This window comes from Cyclopterus lumpus, chromosome 9 (assembly GCF_009769545.1).
Source record: "Cyclopterus lumpus isolate fCycLum1 chromosome 9, fCycLum1.pri, whole genome shotgun sequence".
Lineage (NCBI taxonomy): Eukaryota > Metazoa > Chordata > Actinopteri > Perciformes > Cyclopteridae > Cyclopterus > Cyclopterus lumpus.
Genome location: NC_046974.1, coordinates 25,584,219 through 25,603,534, shown reverse-complemented (window position 1 = coordinate 25,603,534; position 19,316 = coordinate 25,584,219). Strand labels below are relative to the sequence as shown.

The window sequence follows — 19,316 nt, the reverse complement described above, 5'->3', positions numbered from 1 at the left end:
CTTTAGGGTTAAATATCTGGCTCTGGTGCTCTCCTGCAAACTCACGTCGACCGAAATAGGACAAGACTACGACTACCATCCACGTTTCAATGTGTCATAACACGTGTTGGATGGAGCCTGGCTGCAGAAGACTGACCCGGGACACACGGGGAGTCAGTACGTGTGTGGTAAACAAACTAAACATGACAGCCGCGTGCAGGCAGTGTCTGGTTACCAGCACTGAGCTCGTGACCTCTGTTTCTCGAGCCAAGCAAGTGATCTCAAACCCAGATTTCGGAAGCCTTTTGCTGTGTGCCACTGGGTCAAGGGTTCGAGTCCCGGGCTATTTTGATCACTACAGTTTATTTGTATAGCAACAACAAGGCAATTTAAAGTGCTTCACATACAAACTCTAAAAACATTAACACATAATGCAAAAGAAAACCACATTCATTAAAACAGACAAACTGAACGCTGCTTCTCCATGTTTAGTTCTGACTCTTCATAAGGTAGCAGCAGATCACAAATGTATTTAGGCCCTAAACCATGCAGTGCTTTATAAACCAGCAGCAGGATTCAAAGTACATTCTTTGTTGGACAGGAATTCAATGCAAAGACCTCCGAACTGGTGTGATGTGATCCACTTTCTTGTTCTTTAGTGAGGACTCGAGCTTCTGAATCAGAGACCCGTGAACGCACCGTTACAGTAGTCAAGTCTACTGAAGATGAATGCATGGACAAGTTTCTCCGAATCCTGTTGAGACATAAATCCTCTATTCCTTGATATATTCTTCAGCTGATAGGTAGGCTGATTTTGTAATTGTCTCGGTATGGCTATTCAGGTTGAGTTATGAATCCATAACTACACCTAGATGTCTGGCTTGGTTTGTGGTTTTTAACATCAGTGATTGAAGCTGAGCGCCGACTTTCAATCATTTGTCCTGGGGACCAAAAACAATGACTTCCATTTTATCTTTATTTAATTGAAGAGAATTCTGGCACGTCCAGTTGTTGATTTTATTTATTTAGCCAGCCCTTGTATGGGATTATAGTCCCCTGGTGATATAGTTATGTAGATTTGTGTGTGTCGTCTGCATAATTATGATAACACACGTTGTTGTTTTTCATAATCTAAGCCAGTGGGAGCATGTCAATGTTGAATTAGAAATTGGAATTTAAAATGGCATTTTGTGTTGCAATATTAGGCCAATAAACATAATTTGCAATGGGGTTTGAATAATTTTGAGTGCAACTGTACATTTCTCAAGTGAAATGAATGTGCATTTGACTTAAGAAGATGACTTGTTGCTACTGAAATATCATGACACAATTTCATCCAATCAACCAAAGAAGCCTAGAAGACATTATACAACTTCTGAAATCATCCCCCTGCTGCCTGAATATTCTTCCAACACACTTTTTCAAAGATATTTCACACTGCATGACCACTGATCTTTTACAAATTGTAAATACACCGCTGTACATTTTGCCAATAAACCTAATTTAATATGGGGCTTGAATAAGTTTAAGTGCAACTGTATATGTCTGTAGTTTAAATTCTTTAATTTCCCTCTTATAGAGCGTGCCGTTTTACTGCTGCATTATCTCTGTTGAACAGAAATGGACGATGATGATGAAGAAGAGAAGAGCTGCAGTATATACTCGGTATGTCGTTCCTATGCATTGCACTTCTTTGGCCTAAAGTTATGACCCGTGTCCCATGGGCGTCTTCTCGGGCCCCTGTGCACAGACATACAAAAGCCCCCGCCACCTTTCCTGGAGGAGCAAAGCACAGAGACTCTATAATTGTTTAGCCGTTGGATATAGTTGGTTTATGTCTTGTTTTGGTCCTTTTGTAGTTTTTTCTTTTTAATGTATTTGATATTTTTGCATCTGTGTATATGTGTTGTGTCTCTGTCATCATTTTGAGTCTCTTAGTAGTTGTTTGGAGTCTCTTTGTAGTCCTTTCGTATCTCTTTGAGTGACATCATGTAGGTGAAGGCCGGGGGGCCCCTGACACTTCGGGCCCCTGTGCCTATAGACCCATTTAGTAATCCATCCCTGCCATGTCCTTGTAGGCGCACCATTTGTACACCTGCTCTGATTGAGCCCATGTCCAGTTGATTTAATTCTCAGCGTTGTTCCTGTTCTTGATGTTCCAGAGCCTGGTTCCTCTCGGCAGTGAGATCAAGGCCAGGATGAAGCAGTTTGTGGAGGAGAGGACAGAGGCCAACATGGTAACCAGGTTCTTACTCTCGAGGTTTGACTGCAACTGTGGGCCTCATTCACCAAGCGCTCTTAAGGGAAGACACCTTTATACAATTTGTTGTATCATAGGTTTTCTGAACATTTTGTTTAAAAATTAGAATATTGGTTGTTCTAAGTTGCATACATATCCTGCACAGAATTTAAAACGTCTTCTTTCATTTTGTTGACAAAATGGAGTCGAAGGTTTTTTTACACAGGGAATAATGAACCAGAAAACACTGTCAGCACTCATTAAATCCATTTGCTCCATGCTTTTAGTAATACAATGTTGTATACATCAGGCTATGGATGATATATGAACTAACCTCTTTGTAAAAACCTTCAGAGTATAAAGAGGAATGAAAACATTTGATGTATGGAATGGCTACTAAAGGAGAGATTTCTGGTTAAAAAAAAACTGCGTTTAGAGATATATATTTTAAAATGTCATACATATTGAAGACATACAGGTCAATCGGGTAAAAGAAAATGTAACTAATAGATATCACCGACATTAAGTCAAAATGTGCTAAATTTGCTCAAAAGCGTATGACACCATGCACATGCATCAGAAGTGGTTGAAATGTGAATGCCTTATGGATTCATGCCTCGATAGTGCCCCCCACACATTGCCAAGTTGCCGAACCCACCCCATACATGTCCTGTAAGTTACTGGAAAGTGTCTTGGAGATAGACCCCAAACCAAGTCAGCCTTGTTGAGTTTACAGCACCATTTTCACTGTACTTTACAAACTCCTCCCAGAGATTTCACCAGATCGACTTCAAATTTGATCTCTACAATCTTAAGACTTTTGTGATGCCAAATTGTGAAGCTTTTTCATTTTCATAGAACTATGGCATGGTGGTAAAAACAAAAAGAAGCATCTTTGCCATGAAACAGGACGTTTCACATGCTGGATCAGAGTCCAGACCTGAAGACATCTACAGGCCAATATTGACTCATAGTTATAGCAACTGGAACATGATTTATACTTTGACATACTCCTCCTAGCAGGTAGCCCAGGTCCGCCTCAAATGTTGTCAGATGAGCCTTCAGACCGCCATTAAGCCGTGTTGGTGAGCGGCGTTGCCATGGTAGCGTGGGGAATTTAGGTGTTTTAAAAAAAAAAAAGACAACTCCACTCCGCATGGTCACATTTTGTTCATATTTTACATGTTCGAGAGTCCCAGGCTGAAGACATCTCAATTCCCATTGTGCATTATGGTCAAAGCGCCATCTTTTGTCAACAGGTTACAACAAGTTACAGTTGGCGTATTACTCTTAGCAGGTTCACCAGATTCCCCTAAAATGTGCTCAGTGTAATGTTTTGACCTAGTATGAAGTATGAAGCTTCTGAGACAGTAGAAGATTACTTGAAAACAACAAAACCTCCCACAGTGATACCATTTGTTATGCCTGTGATGAGTATTCAAAGTATTTAAATTTAGTTTTTTAGTTTTTTTACATTGGTAGTGTTGGTACAAATTATTTATTTGAGTCCTTATTGACCATTTTCAAAAGAAAAGTGCAAGTGGTCAGTAAGGGCAGCTGGTGAAGTCAGCATCTATGTTTCATAAGCACTCCCACTCTGATTGGGTTGGGAGTGGACGTGGGGAGGGAGAGGGTTTGGGGCCCGATTGGAATTGGGCATTGTTTCCCACTTCTGTTTGTGCACACGGCCCTACAGTCTCATGGCCTTTCATGGGGATTTCATGGTGTTTACCTACCAATTAGGACACTGGGATGCATCAGTCTAAGAACACAGGTAGCGAGGCAACACACCTGCAGAACACGTCACGCATCTGACATCGACTTTTCTTAGAACATTCCTAGAGAACAAATTGAAGAACAAACAAGGACGATATTGTTGTTTGCAAATGGCTTTTATGCACGAGTGTCATGAAGTGCACTGGAGTAAAGGATGGAGTGGTAGCGCATGAGTGACTCCGGTGTTTCTGCTCTTGTCATTTCGAGTTGTTCTTTTAAAGAAGTGAGTTTAGCTCATTTGAATGTGTCGTGTGTTTTTCTTCCAGTGGATGGCCGTGCTGATTGGAGCTGCGACAGTTGTTTCTTTCGTTGGAGTCGTTGTGTTCCTTCTTTACAGAAGATACAAACGGTCAAGTCAGTGCCTTTCACTCTGTTCTGTTTCAGAGTACATTAGTATCTAAAATGATGCAGTGTGTAAAGATGTGCAAAGTACACCCAAATACACAGTTAGCGTATGAATAGGGGTTGGGTCAGAGTGATGATTGGATGTTTTTATCACAAGTCAGAGACAACATAAACGTTGTTAATAGTCGATACAAGCATGCATTTTAAGGGTTATGTCTCAACTGATTATTTGTTTTGTTTTTATTTAACCAGTATCAATCATTTTGTAGATAGTAAAGGTTGTTGACACTGTGTGTCATATTCAAAAAAGAAATGAAGTTAGTCTGCAGGGTGATCCAACCAGACCGTACAGTAGGTTGCAAACGGTCTGACAGCAGAGGGCTGCTGTGTTTCAGAGGCCGGCGCTCCACACTATCGCTTTAGGAAGAGAGACAAGGTGATGTTCTACGGCCGAAAGATCATGAGAAAGGTCAGTGCCTTCTTCAGCGTCCTCCTCAGTGTTGCTCCGTTCACAGACATGTACCACACTTACCAGAGGGCCACGTCTCTTTATGAAAGATAAATGATTTAAAGCTAAGATAACTATTGTCACTATATCCTGACTGTAGTACATGAGACAGATAATCTATAAGAACATTTCGGTTTGGGCTCGACTGTTTTAAACATGGCGGCCGAATCACAATCTTTTTTTATGTTAAAATATGTTTCAGAAATAGCTAATGCAGTAACGGAAACCTTTTTAGATTCATATTGATCAGCGCTGTCTAGTTTGACAGTTTGATCGTAGATGGCAGTTATTGGTTGTGTCTCTTCGGGTGCGGTGGAATCTTGCTAATGCCATTAGGAGGACCGGATTTACTGTCTCGTGAACCACTGTCAGAATAGAGAAACAGCTGAAGCAAATATGACCACATATTTTGTTATAATACATTTTTTGGAAGACACCTAACTATCTGAATGTTTTCTTGAGCTTAGAATCACAGTTTATCATCTCAAATCTGTGCAAAATTGATTCTGGCACCCAACAACACACCTTTTTGGAAGTGTAACTTTAGCGTACTACTCTTTCTTTCTTCTTTCTTTCTTTCTTTTTTCTTTCTAACATTGTGACGTCGGCTGTCAAAGGTTCTATTGACTATTTTTTTAGGAACAATTGTCTTTATGAACCTGTGATGATTCTGCAAGTTCACTAAACTGTACATTTCCCTCTCTGCTGCTGATGTTTCCATTACATTTGAACTGATATGTTGTTGGTATCTTTCTCTGTTGGACAGATGGACAGACAGAAACAGGCGATTTCTATACTTGTGTATCTATAAATATAATTCATCACTTGATGCAAACGTTTCCTGTTGCAGGTTCAGACGTTGTCCTCAGCGCCTGCCTCCACTTCAAACTCAGCTTCCCGTCAGAGAGTGAGGAAGAGGACCAAAGTCCTGTCGATAGCTCGCAAGTGAGTTTCTTTTTCATCATTTGGTTGTTGACAGATCCATAACCTGACAGTTGAAAGTTCATTCTTCAATTTAGGAACAGTTGTTTAACAACTCAAAGTCCATTTACTTGGACCTTGAGTTGAGATTACTTTATAGATAAGGTAAAGGAACAGAGAAAAATACATAATCTCCAGCTCCACTAAATATTGGATACTTTTTTATTTATTTGTAATATACAATATCTCAACCCTCGTTAACCTAAGCAGTTGTTCAGAATTTTCTTTAAAAACAAAAATAAATAAACATAAATGTATTAATAAAAAAGATTTGTAATATATACACACAGAGGTTGTTGTGTTTTAAGGAGTTCAGAAAAGAGTTAAGTTCCAGTTTAAAAGAGAGAAACTTGGTTTAGAGAGTTGCAAATCAAAGTAGTACGTTGTTAAAAGTATGAAGAATATCTATTTTACAAGAGTGTGTGTGTTTGTTTTAGGATCCTGCGCATCCGCAAGGAGCCCCCCACCCTGCAGCCCAAGGAGCCTCCTCCCAGTCTGCTGGAGGCTGACCTGACTGAGTTTGATGTGAAGAACTCCCATCTGCCATCTGAGGTGCTGTACATGCTGAAAAATGTCAGGTAAATAAAATGTCTGGTGCTTTGTTTCCATGTTCCACATGAACAGGAGCACAGTTCCAATGCAGTCCCATAGTGACAGAGAGTACTTTTACAAGAACAGTCTGATTCACAGCACCTTCTTTCTCCACACAACATAGTATCTATATTTAAAAAGGACTTTAGCAAATCCTTTTTCTGTGAAGTGGTGTTGAAGTGATGTACATCCTCTTGGGGGGGCGACTGTACCGAGTACCGATCAGGTATCAGATCGGTACTCGGTATCGGCCGACACCCAAAGCGCAGGTATCGGCATCGGTATCAACATTTATGTTGTCAGAATCAACATTTTATTTGTTTTATAGTAATTTGATACAGTTAAACTGGAATTGTCATAGTGTTGTAAATATTGTAACTATTGTCTAATCATCATTAGAAGGAATATAACTGTATTGAGTGTGCACATGTGTTGTAACCAGGGTGCTCGGCCACTTCGAGAAGCCTGTTTTCCTGGAGCTGTGTCGTCACATGGTGCTGATCCAGCTGCATCAGGGAGAGGCGCTCTTCCGACCGGGTGACATCGACGACAGTATTTACGTGGTTCAAGATGGCCGCCTCGAGCTGTGCATCCATGAGAGTGTAAGACCAGAGGACCACACCACCTACTGCTTCTCACTCAGCGATGGATTAGTACTCGTGTTCTTTGCTCTTTGGTGTCAAACGTGTTGGAACCCTTTCCTGTGTTGCTGTGACTCCCCTCATGTTGAGATGTCACTGTGTTTTACTGCAGGATGGGACGGACGCTGTGGTGAAGGAAGTTCTCCCCGGAGACAGTGTTCACAGTCTGCTCAGTATCCTCGACATCATCACCGTATGTCTACATCCTCTCAGCCTCTTTTTTAGAAGCATTAAACATTACGTACGATGAGACCGACTCTAATCTGGTCATGATAGAGTCATGATGAGTGCTTTGCCTGATGGAGATTTCTAGTTTATGGTACGAGTTCCGTTTTGTTCCGTAACTCAAGAAATCATTTGACCAATTTATATATTTATTTTATCTTTGCGAAAATTCAGTGTTATCATATTGTGTTTCAATCATTCAGCACTGCCCTTCTTTTCATTCATGTCCGCATCTTGTATATCTTGTCTTTGAATTTAATTCTGTTTTATGAAGATTTGTATTCCTCACAACCTCCTTCTTTCTTCACACACTGTAATCAGGGCTATCCTGCACCCTACAAAACAGTGTCTGCAAGAGCTGCAGTTTCCTCCACTATCCTGCGTCTTCCAGCTGCAGCCTTTCAGTCAGTCTTTGAGAAATATCCTGAAACTCTGGTCCGTGTCATCCAGGTAACGGTTTCACTGACAATGAGAAGTATAAAGCCCTTTTTGCACGGGACTAGTAATACCTGGAGGTGTTTGGCCATTTGTAATAGTTGAGGAGCGGGGTCTGTGATCCTAATCCCATGCAATTCTTCCATGTCTGTAATTTGTCATGTAAATTGACCCACTGTATTATGCAAAACACGGGTGATAAGGTTCGTCCTGTGCGTATTGGATTTCTTGCAGGTTTTTCCTTTTCACACCTTTTTTCCAGCTCTTGCCTTGTCAAGCATTTTGAATCCAAATTCAGGAGACTCAGACACGGCATGGAGAACCTTTCACACCAGAGTATTCTATAAACATAAATAGGCCGATGATCATATTTATAACATTACATCTAAATATCATGTAGTGTAATAGTTTTGATAAAAGTGTGGGGGGGGATCATTTCTAATTCCCACGAGGTCCACTGGTAATACTCGTAAAATAGAGCTTTTGATTCTTCAAGTGAGCTGCCATCATAAGCCCTATTGGCATGGAATGATTACTTTCAGGGGACCTCATGTGATTTATAAATTAGCCCACACGTCTGTGTTTCGAGCGGGGCATTCACACAGGATAAGTTAATGTCTGTATTTTACTCACATTTACTGTCATTATCAACCAGATATGAGGAGCGGAGCAAACCAAGCCAAAAACCTACATACACACATGCTTCTGTGTTTGGCAAAATATGGCTAGTAATTGGCAGTGATTACAGACATGGCAGATTCTCTCATGACCTCCGCATTCATTACAAATGACTAGAGGTGCCCATGACTAGTCCCGAGTGAATAGGGCTAGCCAGTGAATAACAAGCATTCCCTTCTGTTGCTATAAACAGTGCTGTGTTGCTGTGTGTGCCCTGTTCTCTGTAGATAATCATGGTGCGCCTCCAGAGGGTGACCTTCCTTGCCTTACACAACTACCTCGGCTTGACCACGGAGCTCTTCAACCCGGTACTGTTTTACGGTTTGGACTGACTGGGACTGTCCTGCTCTCTGATATGCAACACTGTCTCAGAGCCTTCCTAGGGCTGCGTTCACACCACGTTAGCTTAATACCAACGTCCGACACTTTCTGTACGTTAGCTTAACGTAACGCATACATTGAGCCAGTCAAGCTAATGTGTGGAGTCAATATCTTCACTTGTTCAGCCATTCTCCACAGAAGTATTTATATATACAGTATATATAAGTTGCAATCGTATTTGTGACAAATAAAGTTCATACTTTATGGTACGGATGGACAATCAATAGCCGATATTAGAATTCCACTATATACATTTAACCGTAGCACATATTAAGTTTGAGTTTTAGGAGTAGTAGTTTACAAATCCCATATTGTTTCATGTGTGTTCCAGGAGAGCCAAGCCATCTCCTTGGTGTCGGTGGCCCATGTTCTGGGTGAGGGTCATCCACACAGGGGCCTCCGCAAGCAGCCTTCCCATTCTGACGACTTGGGCTCTGAAAAAGGGGACGCAGGTCAGAAACGACAGCGTTGTCTTGACACGTCACTGTATTGTGTGTGTGTGTACTAACCTTTTCTTGTTCCACACTACAACAGAAAAGTCCAGCTTGTCTGACATGTCCACGTCTAAATACAGGAAATCTCGCTCTGCCTCCACCCCCCTGGCTGTTACAGGTATACATATACACATGCATACACAGTATACATTTTATACACATATATACTTATTTTAGATTTTTATTGTATCGGTAGAACAAATCTGCATGCTACTTGATTATCTAAATAGATTAAAGCTATTTGTAATGTTTTTAATTGAAGTTCAAATACAAACATTTATAATGTCTTCAGTATGTTTTCCTTCTTATTAGCTGATGTCAAAAAAAGCTAAATCAAATGTTGATTGTTTTTGTAGGTCACCAATAATACTTGTTGCTATTATGAAACCAAATCACCAACACTTCTACAACTTCTGTTATTGCTAATGTTCTCACACACAAGGTGTACACGATGTGTTATGCTTATCAAATGATTAGGACCACTTGCAGTGACAAGATCCGGCAAAGTCACCAAACCGGAATCAAACTATTTGATTTTTTTTAACCAGCAAACTTTGGCACAAGTCAACCTGCAAGTAGAATAGTAGGAGCCTTAGTGGAGGACATGATTAAATTAGCTAGTACAGATTTTTAACGGAGAACATAAGGAACCTTTTAATAAGTACATGTATAAACTATACTTAAGTCTTCATTAATGTATTGATAATAAATTGAACGTTAAAACAAAATGGTACTTGTACAGACTCAAAGCTCTTTAACACGACATGTCATCATTCACCCATTCACACACTGATGCCATGCAAGGTGTTACCTCATCATGTCATATACAGTCAGGTCTATAAGTATTTGGACTGTGACACCATTTTTTCTAATTTTGCCTATTTACACAACTGCAATGGATTTTAAATAAAGCAGTTAATATATGGTGGAAGTGTAGACTTTCAGCTTTATTTAAATGGATATAACAAAAATATGGCATTAACTGTTTAGGGATTCCAGCCATTGTTACACAGTCCCCCACATTTCAGCGGTTCAGAAGTAATTGGATAAACTAACATAATAGTGAATATAATGATACTTTTTAAAACTTGGAGGAAAATCCTTTGCAGTCAATTATTGCCTGAAGTCTTAGACCCATATATATACACACATATAATAAAAATGATTGCAGATACTAAACCCTAATGAGCAATACAATGACTATGTTTTTGTATTATGCAGGTGAAATGTCAGCTGACCTCAAGAGAGTATATGAACGGGCTCAAGTTTCCAAAGAAGAAACTCTGACTTACACTGTGAAGGTCTCTGGAAAATGATGTTCTTTCTTACACTTCCTGCTGGTTGTCAGTTACAGAAAACATGTTTAAACTAGTTTGTAGTGACTGGCCTTCAGTTTGCTCCTACATTAGTGTAATGCAAGTTAACAATGTTGTGGAGCCAATAAGAGAAGGGAAAAAGTTTGAGAGCACAGTAACAGGCTGGAAATCCACAGCTGTGAGTATGTCGGTCCTTTTCATTTGTCCAAGGAAAGTGTCCCCATCCTGACAGACAAGTTAACGGATGCACTTATTCCGCTCTGCTACAGATCTGCAGTGTTTCTATGTTGAGACTTAGCCTCAAAGAAATGCTATGTATTTAAGCTGTACACTACAATGTTCCACAGTAGAGACAATGGATCCCTTTAGTACACTGTATAGGTATAGACTTAAAATGAGCATTTAGTTTGTGCTTTCGTGTCTTTCTGATGGCCACTTTTCTGTCTCTCAGTCTATCCTAAAGAAGACTGTGACAATGCAGCCCGCTCCATCTGCTGTGTACCACTATAGTGATGCCGGAGGAGGAAACGTCCAGCATAATAAAGTTAACGCCATTTTCCAAGCTGCCAAAAAGGATCTGCTGCAGGTCATCCAAATAGAGGTAGAGTACACTCTTTATTTGTCTGTGAGACTGTTCAGCACACACAATTCACCTGTTTTACGTTTTCAATTGTATTCAATTTATTTTGTATAGCCCAAAATCACAAATTTGCCTCAGAGGGCTTTACAATCTGTACACATGCCCGGGACCTCACATCGGTTCAGGAAAAACTCCCAAAAACCTTTCACTGGGAGAAAAAGGGAAGAAACATTCAGGAGAGCAACAGAGGAGGACCCGTCTATCCGGTTGGACAGAAGCAATAGATGTCATGTGTACAGATGAACAGCATAACTGAAAGTTACAACGCATTAAATGCACATTCATATAAGTAGGCATGATGAAAACGTTACAACTAAATAACAGCAACAGTGGATCTAATAGAATAGGAATGATAATAAAAGCAGTAATGGTATTGGCAATGCTAATAGCAATGCAACTAATATGGTACTATGAGCTCTTTAGTGGGGGTAATATGGTACTATGAGCTCTCTAGTTGGGGTAATATTGTACTATGAACTCTCTAGTGGGGTAATGTGGTACTATGAGCTCTCTCGTGGGGGTATATGGTACTATGAGCTCTCTAGTGGGGGTAATATGGTACCATGAGCTCTCTAGTGGGGGTATATGGTACTATGAGCTCTCTAGTGGGGGTAATATTGTACTATGAACTATCTAGTGGGGGTAATATGGTACCATGAGCTCTCTCGTGGGGGTATATGGTACTATGAGCTCTCTAGTGGGGGTAATATTGTACTATGAACTATCTAGTGGGGGTAATATGGTACTATGAGCTCTCTAGTGGGGGTATATGGTACTATGAGCTCTCTAGTGGGGGTAATATTGTACTATGAACTATCTAGTGGGGGTAATATGGTACTATGAGCTCTCTAGTGGGGGTAGTGGGGGTAATATGGTACTATGAGCTCTCTAGTGGGGTAATGTGGTACTATGAGCTCTCTAGTGGGGGTAGTGGGGGTAATATGGTACTATGAACTCTCTAGTGGGGGTAATATGGTACTATGAGCTCTCTAGTGGACGTAATATGGTACTATGAACTCTCTAGTGGGGGTAATATGGTACTATGAGCTCTCTAGTGGGGTAATATGGTACTATGAACTCTCTAGTGGGGTAATATGGTACTATGAACTCTCTAGTGGGGGTAATATGGTACTATGAGCTCTCTAGTGGACGTAATATGGTACTATGAACTCTCTAGTGGGGGTAATATGGTACTATGAACTCTCTAGTGGGGGTAATATGGTACTATGAGCTCTCTAGTGGACGTAATATGGTACTATGAACTCTCTAGTGGGGGTAATATGGTACTATGAACTCTCTAGTGGGGGTAATATGGTACTATGAACTCTCTAGTGGGGGTAATATGGTACTATGAGCTCTCTAGTGGACGTAATATGGTACTATGAACTCTCTAGTGGGGGTAATATGGTACTATGAGCTCTCTAGTGGGGGTATATGGTACTATGAGCTCTCTAGTGGACGTAATATGGTACTATGAACTCTCTAGTGGGGGTAATATGGTACTATGAACTCTAGTGGGGGTAATATTGTACTATGAGCTCTCTAGTGGGGGTATATGGTACTATGAGCTCTCTAGTGGGGCAATATGGTACTACAAGCTCCTTAAGATATGATGGTGCATCACCAATCAAGGCTTTGTAGGTGAGGAGAAGAATGTTAAATGTGATTCTTGATTTTACAGGGAGCCAGTGCAGAGCAGCTAATACAGGAGTCATGTGATCTCTTTTCTTAGTTTTTGTGAGTACACGAGCTGCAGCATTCTGGATCAACTGGAGGGATTTAAGAGACTTATTAGAGCAGCCTGATAATAAGGAGTTGCAGTAATCTAGTCTGGAAGTAACAAACACGTGAAACAGCTTTTCTGACTAATTTTCTTATTTTACGTATGGAAGAATTGAACAGCAACGGTGAAATACTGTTACATTAGTGAAACATTATACTGCTGTTTGTTTAGGTGATTTGGCAACAGTTTTGTAATTATGAATCCATTTTTGTTGAGGTAGTTAGAACTGACTTTAGAGAGATTTAAAATGTCCATGTGTTTTTAATATGTACTGTTATTTCATCAGAACCCCAGTCTGCTGGAGGGGAGGGTGAATCTTCGACAAGTCAAAGCCGGTTCTGTTGTGGCCCACCAGGGAGACCAGGTCAGTGTCACCTCTCCATGTGTTGCTCTTTGTAGGACAGTTTATTAAAGCACCAAATGTCCCGGTTTTCCACAGTGATATGTCTGGGTTACGTTATTTTAACGGATAACGGAACGCATCTGACCGGGGGGGGCATAACTTCACGGCCGTAGGGGGGCGGGGGGGCTATATTACTACCGAGTAGTTACAGACAGGTGCCAGGCTGAAGTTTCTGTCATCAAATACAATCCTTAGATTTATCAATAGCCTCAGAAAGTCTGAATATAAACTACATAAGGCTACTGTTTCAAAATGAATAAATACTTTTTTAAAGCACTCTTACAAGCGCTAATTATATTGATGAGCGGTGTTAAAAGTTACATTATGGAACTGTTGATACCAAAACACTTTAGTCTCTTCATCTAGAGTCATATTTTGATAAACAAAATGTAAATGTATTAAAGGGTCCCTTTTTTTCACATTCACTGTTTCTCAGAAAGATTATGTGTATTCTTTAAGTCTAGTAAAATGCGTTGAATGCATTTCCTTCCACCTTGCAAAGCTGAAAGCATAACACAAATTCACCAAGTGAAGAACAGGACAAAAAAATGTAGATGGGCGACTGTGGTTAGCAGACCCGTCTTTCAATCAGGATCGGCGGTTCGATCCCCGCTCACGACCCGCCCTAGTCGATGTGTCTTTGAGCAAGACACTTAACCCCGAATTGCTCCCTGTAGCTGTGTCTACGGTGTATGATTGCAAGTCGCCTTGGATAAGTAGTTCAATTTAATAAAGTGTATCCCCAATCCTAATCTTTCCAATACTCCCCATAGATAATCCCATTAAAAAAAGAAAGGTCATTTGGAGCCTTCTGAGGTGCCACTGATTGAACAGTTGATTGATCTGATTCCTCAAAAAGTTAACAAGAGTGGAACACTGCACAGGACATATCAGCCAAATATTGCCTACCCTCATTGAACACCATTACATTCACATTTCTCCAGGCTTCTAAGTGAGGAGCCACATTCTCTTCCTCCAGACCACGTCTCATATTTCATCTCCACATCTCTTACAGGATGTGAACGTGGAATTTGTCATCTCTGGGTCGCTCCATGTTTACCAGCGGATGATAGACCGTGAGGAGGACACCTTGTTGTTTGTCACCCACCAAGGGGAGATGGTGGGTCACCTGGCTGTTCTCACGGGGGAGCCCCTTATCTTCACTGTTCGAGCTCACAGAGACTGCACCTTCCTCTCCATATCCAAGGCCCACTTCTATGAGTAGGATCAAGCTCACAGAGAGAAAACATTCAGCCGTTTCTTTGGGGTTTCAAAGTTGCTTCTTCCCATTACACCTCTAGGATGCAATCAAATGTGTGTTTTTGACTTGGCAGGATGATGCGCGAGGAGCCCAGGTTGGTGTTGAACGTAGCTCACACTGTGGTGAAGAGAGTGTCACCATTTGTCAGACAGATTGACTTCGCCCTGGACTGGATGGCTGTGGAGGCTGGCCGTGCCGTCTACAGGTATCTACTCTATGGAGCTGTTGATACCAAAACCATTAATGCGTCACTAACATTGACGGTAATGACATTACATTTTTATAAACTTTATTACACAGTGGAAGCAGTTATTTGTTGAGCCACTCCTTCATTTGTGTACATTGGGCCTCATGCAAGAACCAATCATATTCCGAATGTTTCTCTTAATAACAAACACAATTTGTGAGTGATCGTATAAGTCATTAGTTTTTCTCTAATGGATTGTACATGTCATTTATAGAATATAACTTACACTTCATAACCCTGTTTGACGTGTAGACTAATATCATGCTAAATGTATTCATAGAGCCTAAAGATATCACCATTTATTTAAATTGGCTATTGATGCCGTTTACTGCGAACATCTTCAATGATCTGAGCTCCTCTTGTTCCAGTCATCGATCACTTTGGAACCATGTCTTCTTTATTTGTGACAGCTGGAGCCTCAGGTGACTCTGTTGTTTTCACCATTCTTTGTCTTTAGCTGTTAAAACTGAAAGACTGTCCTTAGGCCTCTCCTCGCCTTTATATGGTATTATTGGGGCAATGACTATGCCCATTTACAGTTCTCAATAATGTGCACTTATTTCCACACATGGTGGCATTCATCATGTTCATACTGTACATGTTTACACAGATATCTGAAGTTGGGAGCGAGTTAGTAAAAAAATACCAAAATGTTCTTGTTGTGTTTTGGAGACTTGAACAACATGGAAACAATAGAAAATAGGACATACAGAAGTAAATCATGCATGTTACAGTCATGCAGGTAAAGTGACAGCAACAGAGTATCCTGCAATCATTTTACAAATTAAGAATATAAATTTATAGAGGCATGTGAAAGAAAAACATATTATAATAAATATAATGATCTAATGTTTGGATTGTGTTGCTTTCTGATTCCCTGATTGTTTGTAGACAGGGAGACAAGTCAGATAGCACCTTCATCGTCCTCAGTGGCCGCCTGCGCTCTGTCATTGCAAAGGATGATGGGAAGAAGGAGCTGGCTGGAGAGTATGGCCGTGGGGATCTGATTGGTGTGGTGAGTGGTCAGAATCTAAAGACGCATTTAAAGAGCAACACATTTTTAGGCAAAGCACATCGCAGTACAACACCTGTCTTGTGGATTGTCCAGGTGGAGGCCCTGACCCACATGAACCGAGCCACCACGGTCCACGCCGTCAGAGACTCGGAGCTCGCCAAGCTGCCTGAAGGAGCGCTGAACTCCATCAAGAGGAGGTATCCTCAGGTCGTCACCAGGCTGATTCACCTGCTGGGACAGAAGATCCTGGGCAACATGCAGCAGGGCAATGGACCCCTGGCTGGTAATTACACACCCTTTGTGTTAGGGCATCAGGATGGGGCTGAATTGATACACTTAAATAGGAACGTTACCAGTTATCAGATGGAGATGTTAGTATGAAATGAGATCCAAATCAAGATATATACAGGAGTGTAGACTATTTGTTTAAGTACCGAAGCTCAGCCTATAACAAGTGTACATACATTAATCATCTATATCTAACATCAGGATCAAATGTTAGACGAATTTTATGAAGGACTGATATGGAGGTCTGCCCACTGTGTTCACCTTTATTTAATCACCTAAAATCAGACTGCTCGCTTATACATAACTCTATATTCATATTATTTGATCAAGTCCTGTTCAGTCATCCGAGTCATCAGAGCCTCTTTTCCACCTTTCTTCTCAGCCAATGTAGCGTGACGTGTTTTAGCTTTGAAACACATTTCTGTTTGCTGAATTATCCTTATCACGTTTTGCTGGGTTTGGCACAGCAGTTTTTTTATGAGTATTTAATAATAACCACACCCGCTGAGCTATATGCACTTCCACCCTATTGGCTGTTATGCATAACCCATGCTAAAAGTGGCAGAGCCTCATTCTGCTGTGCTGCATCCACACTATACCTATAGATATATGCAAGTTGAAAGAGCATATACATACAACATTCAAATCTGAAATATCCATTGAGAAAAACACTCTTCTGACCTGCAGCTCGAAGTCTTGCTCTCCACACCCCCACCAGCAAGTGGGATGCTGGAAATCCAGCGTCCAACCTGTCTACCGTGTCCATCCTGCCTGTGTCTGAGGAGGTCCCCCTCACTGCCTTCACTCTGGAGCTGCATCATGCTCTTAGTGGCATCGGTACACACACACACACACACACACACACACACAGTGCGTATTCCACTTCTACACGTCACCTGAAGCACTATTGTCAGCTGAATCATGCATTTTCTTTCCGCTCATTGATCCCCCTGTGTTTAAGCTTTATTTATCTCTACATTAATAATAAAAACAACCAATATAATATTAGGGGCATCCTCATGGTTCCACTTCGATGTGCTGTGTCTTTCGGCAGCCGTAATAGCAAGGCTCCTTTAGGAGGGTTGATTGTGATTGGTTAAGTACCCCATAATTGGAATCGCAGGAGGTAAAGATAACTTCTTCCAGGTCCAAGGCATTACCAAAGTGGCAATTAAATTAAGCATGGATGAAGAGTAAGGAAGTGATGATTCTTTATTGCAAACACATACTAATATCCACGTTTAAGGGTTAGGAGGATCTACTTTAGAGATGCATTATACTCAAATTTAATTCACAACAACGTCATAAGTCCTATTTTAAAAACTCATCTGATCTTCTGAAGGTCCCACTCTGCTCCTGACCAGTGACATCATCAAACAGCGCCTAGGCTCTGCTGCTCTGGACAGGTACACTTTTGTTTGAGTGATTGAAACATAAATATATAAGTACTGCGTTCAGATTTTTGGAAGTTTATGAGGCATTGCTGGTTATTATGTTTGATTATCTCTGAAGACGAGACATTGATTCAGAACGTCAATGTACACAGTAATACAACTGTTAGTTCATTTTAAGTGACATACTTCATGAGAAACAGATGTAATGTACATAGTGAACATAAGTTTCTTTTAATTTTAAAGTGTCCATGAGTACCGTCTGTCCAGTTGGCTCGGCCAGCAGGAAGACATCCATCGCATCGTCCTCTACCAGTCTGACCCGAGCCTCACGCCTTGGACCCAGCGCTGCATTCGCCAGGCTGACTGCATCATTATTGTGGGCCTGGGTGAGCGGGAGCCCACTGTGGGTGAGGTCAGTTTAAATACACTCACGACTGCTCTTTTAGACGAAGGCACACAGGATGTTCTCGTTTAAAAAGTTCAATAATGCCAACAAGTTGTGATGACTAATATGGGTTCCACACAGGAAGTGGCAAAACCAAACCCGATCAAACAATTCAATTCAATTCAATTCAGTTTATTTTGTATAGCCCAATATCACAAATTACAAATTTGCCTCAGAGGGCTTTACAATCTGTACACATACGACATCCCTGACCTTTGACCTCACATCGAATCAGGAAAAACTCCCCAAAAATAACCTTTCACAGGGAAAAAAGGGAAGAAACCTTCAGGAGAGCAACAGAGGAGGATCCCTCTCCCCGGATGGACAGAAGCAATAGATGTCATGTGTACAGAATGAACAGAGTTACAGAGTTATATAAACACATTACATGAATATGACAATGTATGAAACAGAAATCAGAGATTGTATTTCACAAAGTAGAGATTTGTATTTCGCAAAAAAAAACAATATTCATAAAATGAATCGGGTAAATGAATGGGTAAGCTTTTCGTTTTCAGACTGGACCCTATTGTTTCCATGTTTTTGTGTTTAAGTAAGTAATGGGGACAGCAATGTTTGACAATGTTGTCGATGGCAAAAACAAGCACTTTTAGTGGAGTACTGTAGAGTTATGGTGAGGAGGCGCCCTATGCAATAACTAAATCAATCAATTCAATTCAATACATTTTATTTTGTATAGCCCAAAATCACAAATTATAAATTTGCCACATACAACGTCCTCTAAAAAAAAACTCCCCCAAATTGGTCCAAAAAGTCATTTTTTAAGCATTTGGCTTTTTGTAGTCTTACTTAATGGTAACACATCAGATGAGGTTAAGGTGGCTCAATAACATATTAATTATGCTAATGAGCATATGTAGCTTTTAGTGCTCATCAAAACGAAGCTTGAATAGGCTGCAAATATGGGGCAGTATGTCTGAGGCTCAACTGTACACGGTGTCAGTAGCATTTCTTCTCAAGTTGTAGTACTATTCTGTATTGTGAACAAAACTTGCATGCACATGTTCAGTTTCAGGGGAATCCAGATAAATATGGAAATAAGACTCATTGCCTCACCTTGAAAATACTAATGAAGCATGATGTAGAAAGGTTGCAAGTTTCGAGCAGTTTTGTCAGCAGTTTCTTTGCTAAATGAATTTAGTTAATCTATACAAAATGTAGGTAAGTACACCAACTGCTACAAGTTAAAGTAAAGCTACACCACAGCTAATCTGCCTTATTACACTATTC

General features: G+C 40.7%; 1 protein-coding gene across 9 annotated transcripts in view; it reads left to right on the top strand.

Annotated features, from left to right (window-relative positions):
* pnpla7b (patatin-like phospholipase domain containing 7b) overlaps positions 1-19,316 on the top strand; it is a 31,653-nt gene that overhangs the window by 404 nt on the left and 11,933 nt on the right. For 3 of the 9 annotated variants that reach the window (XR_004609943.1, XM_034540887.1, XM_034540891.1), the window contains exons 2-23: positions 1,559-1,644; positions 2,142-2,216; positions 4,261-4,348; positions 4,735-4,808; positions 5,698-5,792; positions 6,266-6,406; positions 6,862-7,021; positions 7,173-7,253; positions 7,607-7,735; positions 8,626-8,706; positions 9,111-9,231; positions 9,314-9,391; positions 10,495-10,574; positions 11,041-11,190; positions 13,299-13,376; positions 14,431-14,636; positions 14,750-14,881; positions 15,815-15,938; positions 16,032-16,221; positions 16,914-17,063; positions 17,569-17,632; positions 17,864-18,032. Coding sequence is in view for 8 of the 9 variants with exons in the window: in XM_034540887.1 (XP_034396778.1) it covers positions 1,600-1,644; positions 2,142-2,216; positions 4,261-4,348; positions 4,735-4,808; positions 5,698-5,792; positions 6,266-6,406; positions 6,862-7,021; positions 7,173-7,253; positions 7,607-7,735; positions 8,626-8,706; positions 9,111-9,231; positions 9,314-9,391; positions 10,495-10,574; positions 11,041-11,190; positions 13,299-13,376; positions 14,431-14,636; positions 14,750-14,881; positions 15,815-15,938; positions 16,032-16,221; positions 16,914-17,063; positions 17,569-17,632; positions 17,864-18,032 (2,511 nt within the window). In the remaining variant the exon portion in view is untranslated. Of the gene's footprint in view, positions 1-6; positions 157-638; positions 783-1,558; positions 1,645-2,141; positions 2,217-4,260; positions 4,349-4,734; positions 4,809-5,697; positions 5,793-6,265; positions 6,407-6,861; positions 7,022-7,172; positions 7,254-7,606; positions 7,736-8,625; positions 8,707-9,110; positions 9,232-9,313; positions 9,392-10,494; positions 10,575-11,040; positions 11,191-13,298; positions 13,377-14,430; positions 14,637-14,749; positions 14,882-15,814; positions 15,939-16,031; positions 16,222-16,913; positions 17,064-17,568; positions 17,633-17,863; positions 18,033-19,316 lie in introns of those variants that run through there. The other 6 variants (XM_034540892.1, XM_034540893.1, XM_034540888.1 and 3 more) reach the window with 5 other exon arrangements.